A 12863-nucleotide genomic window follows, 5' to 3' on the forward strand; every position below is an offset into this window, starting at 1 on the left:
TGAATACATGGCGAGGTACTCCACATAGTTGAGGGGCACAGGCTTTGAGCACCCTGGTACTGACACCGTCCGGTCCTGCAGCTTGCTTGGGTTGAGACGTTTCAGCTGTCTTCTCACCGGTTCAGCCGTGAAGCCCACCGTGGTGGTTTCCTGTGGGGGAGGGGTATAGTCATTTTACCTCAGCAACATATTCCTGCAATGACCTAATATTCCTTGATTCCCTTAATATCCAAAAAAATTCATCAATTCTGTTTGGAATATTCCAAAAAGAATGCTGTGGAGACGATCACTTCCCATAGTATTTTTGGGTGTAGCATGTCCTTTGTGTTTGTTTTTTGCCTTGAATGTGACTCTGGAACTGTTGGAGCCTGTGATTTGCAGAATGGAGATCGGTAGTCTCAGAGAGGATTCAGGGAGGCAGAGGCAGCATGTGCGAACCTTGTGGGTGAGGAGGCTGCAAGCCGATGTTTGACTCCATTTTGCCAATTAAAATTCCTACTATTTGCCAATTAATGCAACGAGGGATATTGAAACATCGAGGTCAGTGTGGAAGGTGAGCACTGGCTGCCTGCCTTTTGATCGCTGGGGGATTGCCCTGCTGCTGGACTGAGAAAGGCCTGTCACCAAGCCTGGAGAATGTTACCCAGGTTTTCTGCATTTTGGATATGGACTTGGACAATAGACTTTTTTTTCAGTCTTATAGTTTTTTACATCCTGTGTAATTTGCCCAATCTTTCTCGTTTTCTTGTGTGTGGGGGAGGGGGATTTGGAGGTCGATGTTCCTTTTTTGTGTGGGGAGGTGAGATTTGGGGGCTGATGATCATCCTGCCACTCTTTTCTTTCTTGGTTTCATGGCTACCCAGAGAAGAATTTCAGAGTTGTGTACTTTGATAATAAATGAACCTTTGAAAGATTGACTATATCACCGAACAACAAAGATTTTGCTTCCTGAATACTTTTAGGCGTATGTTATGAATTTTGGGCTGCTGATCATGAAAATCACCATGGAATTTCCCTATTATGCACCAGCTTTTGAAACCACTTCTATTTGTTATTTCAATTCATAATTCAAGTCAGAATAATTGACATGAAGGTAAAGGAAGGCATTTCTATTGGTCCACAAATCAAACACGTCATCAACGACAGGCAATTCAGGTGGGATTGGAGAATATCACATGGAAGGCATTCAAGGATGTTGTTGAAAATTTTCTTGGTGATTACAGAGCACTAAACTATGTGCAGCTGATTAACAACATCAAGCATGTAAAACCATGAAGAGCAACATGTCACTAAAGATTCATTTTCTGCATTCCCATTTAGACTTCTTCCCTGCAAGTCTTAGCGTTGTCAGTGACAAGCATGATGAAAGGTTTCACCAGGACATCGAGGTCATGGAGAAACTGTATCAGGGCAAGTGGAATCCATCAATGCTGGCTGATTATTGTTGGACACTTAAGAGAGAACCCTCAAGACATGGAGTACAAACAAAAATTATCAACAAATCATTTTTAGCTTAGTGGAATGATTCCAAAGCATCAGTACTATTATTCATTAAACACATTATATTCCAAGAAAGTTAATTTCTTATTTCTCCAAATTCCAACATGATACAGGTAGTCTGAAATTATATTTGTTTCATATCATAAACAAAATTGTTGTCCACTGTATTCTGAGTGCAATTTCTTCTCAGCTTATTTGACTCCTTATTTTGAAATTGTGAATCCCTGTTCTAGACCATGCCAGCAATTGCACTCTACATTCCAATGAGATCGCCTCTTATCCTTCTAATTCCCAGCAATCACAGGTTGAGTGTGTTTAATTTATCCTCATAGAATAAACACCATTGCACAAATCAATCTGGTGAACCTTCAGTACTTTTCCTCTGTTGCAAGTAAGTCTTTTCTTAGATTGGAAGACATAATATTGTTGGTGCAGTCTCAGTGGGACCCTACATATATCCCATATGGTTATCATTAGTCAGGGCTTAGAAAAATTATACACTCATATGCAGTAGTTCTTTGAAAAATATGACTGATTTTCTTAAAATGCAACTATAATTTTGTCACATTATCATGTGTTTTTTTTGTATTTCACCTAGGTTTAGCTGGCACAATGCAAGATATAAGTAATTCACGAAGGATTGGCTCCAGCTAATTCATAAGAAATAGCATGATTTCTACATAAGCCTTTGCAAATCTTTGCATTACATTTTGAGAAAAAGGGAAAATATGATTGGTAGAAAGATAAAAAAGCAACATTTATAAAGAAATTGATAATTTCCACCAAAAATCAAAGTTGCTGGTGAACGCAGCAGGCCAAGCAGCATCTCTAGGAAGAGGTACAGTCGATGTTTCAGGCCGAGACCCTTCGTTAGGACTAACTGAAGGAAGAGTTAGTAAGAGATTTGAAAGTGGGATTGAAAGATTTCATCAAATCTCTTACTAACTCTTCCTTCAGTTAGTCCTGATGAAGGGTCTCGGCCTGAAACGTCGACTGTACCTCTTCCTAGAAATGCTGCCTGGCCTGCTGCATTCACCAGCAACCTTGATGTGTGTTGCTTGAATTTCCAGCATCTGCAGAATTCCTGTTGTTTCCACCAAAAATATTTGGTTTATGGTTGAGCAATCTTTTTCATCGCCTACTTTTACAGAATATAAAGCCTAATATTTTGCTCAGACATGAGCAATGTTCAATGTTCAGACATGAGAAAATGTCTGGATTCAACATTGTTGTTAAACTGCTAATGAAATCTCAGTTTTCAAAAGTGAGATTTCTGCGAATGCAGCTTTATTGACACTAATGAAACATTAGCACCCGATCATGACACAGTACAATAATTATCCGTTAATGCTTCTCAAGCATTTAATCACATTATGAACATAAACATCAAAAAGTTCATGGAGCTTTTATGATTGAAGCTTTGAAAATGGATGATGGGATTGCTATCCAGGGCTTGTTACCTCGGGAGGGAAACTGTTTTAATAGCTGCGCTCTTTAAATCTAGCCTGTACCTCATTTGGTGATAGAAGGTGCTGGCAGGCATTTGGGGGTCCATCATGATCTGTGAGACATTGAAATAAAGCACAGCATATGAGAGAATAGGGCCTATGGTTTACTGCTGCTGCACTACCGTACTGCCTTTTGGGCAGAAGGTGGAGAGAAAAGGGGAGCTGAACCATTCTCTCCTGAATTATCCTCAGAAAGAAGTGGGAGGAACCACAATACACTGCACCAGATAATTCAAAGACCCCACATGAATGGTTCAAGGCTAATGGAATCAATTTACATGCCCTATCTCATGAGCTACAGCTCAATAGACCAGTCACCTGTATGAAATTGCCATTAATCTGTGATTGTGTCTAGCATTTGTATGCTATGTCATGTCCTCACATGACCCAGCAGTGCTATAGGAATCATGTATCTCTCAGCCTGCAAAGACTGTCAATTACTGAATTACAGCAGGCAGAAGAGCCGAAATATTTCATAATATTCACTGGCAGACATCACTCCCTCTTTCAGAACAAAGGCGGGGGGGGGTATACTTCTGAATTTGATGATGCATTAATGGAAATGTAATCCAGACCTGCTGGAATTTACTAGTAGGCTGATTCTGTGGTCTACACTACTGCAGGATTTAGTAGTGTGGGTCTGCCTCAATGTTCACGATGGTATAGTTAATGGTTTATTGCTGTCTGAGGCTGGGCAGGTGCTGATCGATTTTTAGTAAACAACGATAAGGAAGAACAGGGATAGTGGAGGGAAAGGAGTAAGAGATAACCCAGAAATCCAGTTCTTCAAGCATTGTCTCATTCAACTACAAGGCCACATTTTGGAATTTTGATTAGGCTGAATTTGTGTTGTGGGTCTGTCTGGCAGCAGAGGGAAGTACAACAGCAGCTGTAGCTGAATGAAACATTGGTGTTGTGTGAATTCACAGAGCATTCAGATGATTTGGTGAAAGACAGGCTCAAGCTCACTTGGCAGTTGTGGACATCGTATCTGTCAACATGTTCTGCGAACAGACTTCCGATGGAGTCTAAAAAGAGCTCAGTTTTGCTGAGGCTTCTCTTGCAATTACCCCGAGGAAACCAGCTTTCAAATCCTACACCGGATCAGTGCTGACACAAGATCAACAACCCTATGGATTTTAATACTGAAGAGCTGTAGGAAGAAATATAACAAGGAAGAATAGTTCTTTTTAAATTGTTTTGGTAACAGTTACTGTGGTTTTGTGAGCGTACTAAGTGAATTTTATAGTTGAACACCACAGGAAATTTTTAACATTTGAATTATTGCTTTAATACTTCAATGGTTCAATAGTTCAATTTAATATCAGAGAATATATACAGTATACAAGCTGAAATCCTTACTCTTCACAGATATCCAAGAAACAGAAAGAAACCCAAAGAATGAATGACAGAAATGTTAGAACCTCAAAAGGAATACTACTTATTCCTTTTTACAGAATCTCCCTCCTCTCTCTTCTGGCAGCTTGACCTGCTCCAGTACCACCAGTACTTGCTTCCAATGAAGCTACATTCTAACGCTATTAACTACAATGTACTCACATCAGAGTCGCAGAATCACACAGAGCTACATCATGGAAACTTGCCGTGGGGATGGCATGGGAGCGTAGTGGTTAGTGCCGGCAGTAAGATTGAGGTTCAACACCTGCAGCTGTCTGTAAGGAGTTTGTATGTCCTCCCTGTGACCATGTGTGTTTTCTCAAGGTGCTTTGCTTTTTCCCACATTCCAAAGATATATGGGTTTGGGTTAGCAAGCTGTGAGCATTCTACGTTGGCACTGTAAGTGTGGCGACACCTCTGTGCTGCCCCTACATTAAGATTAATGTAACCCTTCCCTTTCATATAGCTCTCCGTTTTTCTATCACCCATGTGCCTATCTTCCATATGTCTTTAATCTGAGAATTTCTAATAAGCTCTTTAAACCTTTTGCCTGTCTGTCCCTTGATGTAACTCATGAATATCATGCACTGTTGACCATGGCTTTCTTCCATCAGTTTTTCCCGTCACTGCAAGCTGTTCGAGCTTCTTTTTCCTCAGTACATGTCCCAGAATTTCCAGCTGCCATTTCCTGATTGATGATATCAGCTCTCTTCTTATGCCACCATTATCACCTGTGTCAAATGACACAGTACACATAATAATGATGAAGATGTGCTTGTGTTTCTTAAATGTCCCTAATGTATCAGCCTCTGCCACCAACCCCAGCAGCACATTCTATGTACCCACCACTCTGTAAAAAAAAACTTACCTGTGACATTCCCCATTATACTTTTTCCAATCACCTTAAAATTAGGCCTCCCGATATTAGCCATTTCTGCCCTGGAACAAAGTCTCTGTTTATCCATTGGTTCTATGCCTCTTATCACCTTGTACACCTCTATCAAATCACCTCTCATCTTCCAGTCTAAAGAGAAAAGTCCTAGCTTGCTCATCCTATCCTCTAGTCCAGGTAGCACCCTGATAAATCTCACCTGCACCTTTCTAAAGCTTTCACATCCTTGCTATAATGAGGCAACCAGAACTGAACACGCTATTCCAAGTGTGGTCTAACCAGTTTCACAGAGTTGCAACATTACCTCACGGTTCCTGAACTCATTCCCCTAATTAATGAAGGCCAACCCACTATACACCTTCTTAACTACCCTATCAACTTGTGCTGCAACTTTGAGGGATCTATGGATGTGAACCCCAAGATCCCTTTCTTCCTTCACTGTTAAAAATCCTGCCCTTTTCTTGGAATTCTGCCTTCAAATTCGACCTTCAAAATGAATCGCTTCACACTTTTCCGAGTTGAACACCAGTTTTGACTAATATTCACCAAAAGTCCCTGAACACTGTCTTTAAGGCATCAATCTAGCTGAAATTCAGTGATACTTACAAAGTATTTCGCTATTCTTGAATGCAGAGTGCTTGAACAGTTCGCATTGCTTGTTAAAGACATTATATGATTGTAGCTCTTCCTCTCTTTTTGTCTGAGTTGTCAGAATGAAAAGGAGGATCAGAAACAGGTTTAATGTCACCGGCATGTGTTATTTTACAGCAGCAGTACATTGCAATATATATTAATAATAAAAACCTATAATTTACAATAAGTATATATAAAAATACAAATGTTTGTAAATTAGTTGTGTAAAAAGAGAGGAAAAAATACTGAGGTGGTGTTCATGGATTCAATGTTCATTCAAAATTCTGATGGCGAGGGAAGAAGCTGATCCTGAAATGTTAAGAGTGTGTCTTCAGGCTCATGTACCTCCTCCTTGATGGTAGCAATGAGAAGAGGGCATGTCCTGGGTCTTTAATGAAGGATGTCGCCTTTTTGAGGCATCGTCTTTTGAAGATGTCATAAATGCTATGGAGGTTCATGCCCATTATGGACCAGGCTGACTTTACAACTTTCTGCAGCTTTTGCCAATCCTGTGCAGTGGCTCCTCCATATCAGATAATGATGCAGCCAGCTAGAATGCTCTCTACCATACATCTACAGAAATTTGTGATTTGTCTTTTTGACATACCATGTCTCCTCAAACTCCGACTGAAATATAGCTGCTGTCATGCCCTTCTTGTAAGTGCATCAATATGTTAGGCCTGGGATAGATCTTCAGAGACATTGACACCCAGGAACTGGAAACTGCTCAGCCTTTCCACTGCTCATCCCTCGACGACGAGGACTGGTGTGTGTTCCCTCAACTTCCCGTCCTTGACGTCCACAATCAATTCCTTGGTCTTACCGATGATGAATGTAAGGTTGTTGTTGTGACACCACTCAACCAGCTCATCTATCTCAAACCTAGAAGGCCTTTTGTCACCATCTGAAACTCTGCCAACAATGGTTATGTCATTGGCAAATTTATAGACAACTTTTGAGCTGTGCCTAGCCACACAGTCACGGATACAGACACAGTAGAGCAGTGGACTAAGCACACATACTTGAGGTGTGGCAGTGTTGATTGTCAGCGAGAAGGAGATGTTATTTATGATCTGCAGACTGTGGTCTCCTGAAGAGGATGTGCAGGATCCATTTGCACAGGGGAGTACAGAGGACCAGATTTTGAAGCTTGTTGACTGGAACTGAGTATATGATTGTGTTGAATGCTGAGCTGTAATCAATAAACAGCAGGCTATGTAGGTATTACTATTGTCCAGGTGATCCAAGGCCCAGTGGAGAGCCAGTAAGATTGCATATGATGTAGACCTATTGTGGTGATTGGAAAGTTGCAGTGGGTCCAGGTCTTTGCTTAGGCATGAGTTGAACCTCTCAAAGCACTTCATCACAGTAGGTGAGAGTGCCACTGGGCGATAGTTATCAATGTTAAGGAGGGTTTTTGATTTTTTTCTCTGGGAGTGGAGAACAAGAGGGACTAGCTCTTTGTCATAGATAACCAGTAACTATCAGCTCAAAATATAACAGAGTAAGGCCAGCACACCACTGAATTTATGGAGAAAATCCAGAAGTTTTGTTTTCCGCTATGATAACATAATTATTTTTGGCTGTGCCATATAAAATTAACATAGAATTTGCAGTGTCTTCATTAATAAAAGGGTCACAAGTATGATTTAATCTTGTTGTAATTAGTTTTTATTAAAAGTATTAACAAATGTTATATTCCACTGAAACAGCTTACAGAACACTATTTATTGCATGAATTTGGATTTTCCATAGATAGGAACCTCAGTTTTTGAAAAGATATACAGTATCAGAATTGAAATTTTAGCAATCTTTCTGACTGATTTCAAATAGTAGTTACCATTCAAAGTTCATGGCATGCAGGAGTTCCCAACCTTTTTTTATGGCATGGAGGCTTACCATTAACTGAGGGGTCCGTAGACCCCAGGTTGGGAAACCCTGCCAGCATGAGTTCTTATAAATAATTGGGGCAGTCATGTTCTTTTCCATTGTTATACAATTAAAACAGGCAACTCACACTGGTATCTAAATCTTCCAGTGCAGGGTAGGAGCTCTGAAGTGAAGAGGCTACATTTTAAATTAACTTACTGAGGGCACATTAACAATTGGATGAGGACCAGGAATAGTTATTATTCGGCACTTGCAGCTTGCCACCCCTAAACTTTGCAGCAGTGTGAATGGAGCCTATAATGACATTTGTTACTCAGAGAAAATTGAACATTTTGTGACTGGGTTATTCAATATAGAACTGACATTGACATTACTTTGCAATCAGACCCATTTTATACTGCATAGAGCAACCAATCTTAATATTACAATCATAGCACTTAGCGTGAATAGTCTATCACAGCTATTCACATCACATCATACCAGAGTAAAATACATTTTCTTGACAAATGCTTCTTAGTAAGGGTGAAGCAGTACTGGAAGTTAATGTCAATCATTAAAAATTTTTTTTGAACTTAAGATACAATTTCAAAATTCTAAAAATAATATCATTCTATTCCAAGTAAGAAAATTCCACCAATGCCATGGTGAAAATGAAAGAAATATGCTTCAGATGCTGGATGAGATATGTAAGGAAGATTGAGAGAAGTAAGGGTGGAAATTGCAGAAGTACTGTTCACAACCTTCCAATTTCCATTTGATTAGGGGGCTTAGCTGGAGGAGTGGAGCACTGTAAATTATTTGTTGTTCTTCTCCACGCCTTGTGGCACATTGTTTGGCAATCTTGCCTTTTATTTAGCATTTGTCTGTTTTTTTTAAGCCAGGTTGCTAGCTCAACCCAGCACAGATGGAAAACGTGCAAAGAGCCAGCCTGATTTGAACCCGGGACCACTTGCCTTGAAGTCTGGTGTGGATGCCACTACACCAGCTACTCACTATTGTAAATGACAGGTAAGGAATAATCAACTCAATCCAGGTGTAAGGGTATGAGAATAAACTGGGTGTGACAGTAAACCAGCAACTACAGACCAGGTGTAAAGGCTGATTTACACTTCTGAGTCAACTCGATGCCGTAGGTATGGCGTCGCCGCGAACCCTACACAGAGCCTACACGGATCCCTACGCTGTAGCCTGACGCTCACCTCTCCCAAAATGTAACTTTGCGTCGCGGGAATGCAGATCGCAACAACTGTGATTGGTCCTCCTGGTAGCATCGCATTTCCTCCTACCCTGCAATAGCTTCCCATTGGCCGATTGAAGGGACTCTGGCTGCAATACTTTCCATAAAGCTGTACAGACCTCCGAAATTATGGAGGACATATTTCGCTTTTATGAAAAAAGACACTTGCTTAAACTTGTTTACCCCAAGAAAGACTACCATGACCATGAAGCTTTGCACGGGCAGGTGTGTGCACATGCGTGACGTGCCCGAATTGCACAGCGATGCAGACACACCAGCGCACAAGAATAAATGCTCACAACGCACGTAGGCCACTTGCGTAGGTTACGGCGTCGAGTTGACGCACAAGTACAAATCAGCCTTAAGATTAAACCACCAGCCACAGACCAGATGTAATGATAAACCAGCAACTATGGACAAAGTGTAACGGTAAACATAGCAACCACAGACTAAACGTAATGGTAAACTAGCCAGAGGCATATCTACAGACTGAGCAGCATGAAACTGTTGCCATTGGTGAAAAGGTTGAGAATGCAAGAATGCAGACTGGCAAAAGAACCAAAGGTTGGTTAGTTAGTATTTGGAGTGCATTGTTTGACAGAGTGGTGAAAGAAGATTCAATTATTTAATTCATCTTGAAATCAAAGAAACACACAGATTTGGAGAAACAACAAACGTGTGCGACTAGCTCAATTGTTTTATCACATGGTTCAAATGGCGTTTTCCTGTGCTATGAATCTATTACAAAATCAATTTAAGTTTCAATTTGGGTAATGATCTGGAAGCAGACCATTATCTCTTTGCTAATTTTTGGAAGAATGATGGTTTAACAAATGCCAGGTCATCCACTACCCAACTCTCAACTCTATCACTCTGTTATTCAAATAGACTACAAGACTTGAAATAACTTCTGCAGAACCCAGGATCCTAGAATTACATCATCCATGTAAAAAAGATGCTAATATTCTTTTATAGGATTCACGTTTAATACTTGCCTTTCAATATGAAAATAATAAACTATTTATTATTATATTTAAATATAATAATATATTTCACCTTGTTTGTACAAATCATAGCACTCGTAAATTTATATTACATTTGGTCATGTTATGTATGTCCATTCCATGTCACAGCAGTAAGACATTAAACCAAATGCTAGAGGATTACTTGGAAAGTACCAGCAAGGATCTGATAAACAGATAGAAAAGGTGCTGATGAATAATCAGCATCATCTTTTTATCAACAGCTAGCTTGCCCTGAAAGCAAACCAAAGGTAAAGTATGAATGATCATAATCCAGAAGTTGGATTGCACAGTGCAGAAAATTTTGAATGCAACATTCTTTAGTTTCAATTTTAAAAAAGTGTAAAGGAAATTTGTGGACTTACTCAGAATTTCACAAAGTGTGCAATTTTCCTTCTGGTCCTCTATGAACTCTCTGGCATCCTTCCATTTTAACGACATTCTTCCTATAGCAGGGTGACCTGAACTGTAAACAGTACTCTTAACTATGTCTTCTACAGCTGTAATATGACGTACTAACTCCTGTTCTCAGTATCCTGACTGACGAAGGTAAGTGTGCTAAATGCTACCTTCACCACTGTTTACCTCTATTGCCACTTTCAAGGAACTACAGGTCTAGGTCCCCAGACTTAACAGCATTTTGGAGTCCAGTGCTGAGGAAAAAAAGAGCTATCTCTTTTAGCTAAATAATTAGTGATTTCTCCTTGGAGCACTCAATGAACCATCTTTACCCAATCGTGATCTTGAAACCCCACTTCACAGTTTCTTGCTTGTTTTATTATAAACCCAGCCCCAACCCACACCTAGTTTTAGAGCTGGTTTCTTGGCTTAATCTCTACATTGATACTTGTCATATCAATGGCCTAATTGACCTCTTCAACTAACTCCCCTAACTCCTGCATGCTACTCTTGTCACCCCTTGCTTCTGATGACCAGTGGCAACCTTAATGATACTGCTTCCTGCCAACTGGTGCCCCAACCCTCCTATTGTCCTCCTTGGGTCTCTCAATACAGTGATTTCCCACCACTCACACCATTCCTCTCTCAACTTAACCTGAACATTGTCTTTCTTTGTACATCCCTGAATCACACAAGGGTAAGACCAACTGTGCATCTCGAAATTCACTAGTTTTTCTAACTGCTTTGAATCCAAGGAGAGATAGAAAGTTACTGCTGTAATATTTGTATTAAATTGCTTGTAATGGGCATTGCAGTACAATAGATTAAATTTAGAGTAGCAAATCACATTTGGTACAAATTTAGTTTCCATTATCTTTTGGGCTAATGTAAAGAGCACCAATGAGAAGCCAACTTCTGTCATAAAACAGTCCAGAATGAATTAATCACCTTGCAATTTTTTGTTAATAGTATTTGTTCTGAGACATTCAAGGTAGCTTTAAAAATTGAACTGAAACTCATGGCTGTTTTAAAATGCTGGAACAGAATATTTAATTTACTGGAAACTATCTGTCATATTCTGATATAATCAAGAACAGATTCCTCAGATTATTTTCAGTCATTTAAAATCAGATTACATAGGTGATGGATTGACACTGATTAAAACTGCTTACTTATCTGTAATAAATTTGTTTGCAGTTATATTAATCAATCTGCATATTGCAACTAACATTAAATACATCAGGAGCATTCACTGAAGCAAAATAACCTTTTAAATTTTTATTTGAGAATGCTGCTTGATGGCAGATTTTATGTTTGGAAATTAAGAAAAAAGAATAAAGCATATTTCTCAAAAGGGGTGTAATTTATGACTATTTTACTGATACAATTGAAAAAGAGAACTGCATGCTGAAAAATATATCCTCTGGCAAGGGACTACAGAGCAAGGTCCATTTAGAAGAAGATTTTTTTCCCCTACTAAAGATTTATTTTCCCTTAAAAGTTGTGGTTGCTTTGTCAATTAAAATTTCCAAAACTTGGGCATTTGTTAGTTACAAGTATGAAGCAATAAGTGGTATTATGAGATATCACAACATAATAGAGTGAAATGACTACTCACGTCGCTCTGTTCTAATGCGAATATTACTACGTACTGTTTGGCCTGTGAGACTTTTTAAAACTTGAACACAACTTGCACATATTTCAGAGGGAAAATAGTTAGAAGCAGATTAGGAATAGGTTGGGTATGATTGACAGAAGACCACAAAAGCAATCTAGGCGTTTTAGTTTGTCTTGTAGGTTTGCCTGATAATGCTTTACAAACAATGTCTTATCCAAATAAAAAGCCTGTTTAAAAAGTGTTTTGCAGGTATTCAGTCACAATAGAGGACAGGGAGTGAAATAAGAAGGCTCAATTTGTATTTGTTGACACTTGTTTTTAACAGTTTGTGAAGAGATAAATATTTTACACTTTCAAGCTGGTCTAATTATTTGCAGCACCTTGAAAAAGTATTCAGCCCCCAATCCTTTGCTCACATAAATGAATATTGTAACCAGGGATTTTGATCAACAGCTTGTTGTCCATATCGTACTGCCCAGGCTTGCGATCTAGACAGCTAGGACATAAGATCCATGGTTGACCCTGACCAACAGAGGCTTCCTGATCAATTTAACTGAGAATTTTTAATTGTGAATTACATGCTCCATTTTTTCACAGTAGAACCCCAGAAAACAGGGAAAATTGTAAAGTATGGAAAACTAAAAATGCAAAAACTGAAATGTCAGCACTTCAAAAGTATTCATCCCTCTTTACTCAGTACTCAATTGAACCACCTCTCACAGCTAGTACAGCCAGTAGTCTTTTTGGATCAGTCTCTATTAGCTTT

At 39.4% G+C, this 12863-nt stretch overlaps 1 protein-coding gene across 4 annotated transcripts in view; it reads right to left on the reverse strand.

The window, feature by feature from the left end:
* LOC134358990 (adhesion G protein-coupled receptor A1) overlaps window positions 1-12863 on the reverse strand; it is a 608347-nt gene that overhangs the window by 52098 nt on the left and 543386 nt on the right. The window contains exon 2 of one of the 4 annotated variants that reach the window (XM_063071755.1): window positions 5905-5998. The exons of the other annotated variants lie outside the window; for them this stretch is intronic. Within the exon in view, the coding sequence (XP_062927825.1) occupies window positions 5905-5967 (63 nt within the window). The 5' untranslated portion in view covers window positions 5968-5998. The remainder of the gene's footprint in view (window positions 1-5904; window positions 5999-12863) is intronic. 4 annotated transcript variants of the gene reach the window in all.

This window comes from Mobula hypostoma, chromosome 19 (assembly GCF_963921235.1).
Source record: "Mobula hypostoma chromosome 19, sMobHyp1.1, whole genome shotgun sequence".
NCBI classification, from domain to species: domain Eukaryota; kingdom Metazoa; phylum Chordata; class Chondrichthyes; order Myliobatiformes; family Myliobatidae; genus Mobula; species Mobula hypostoma.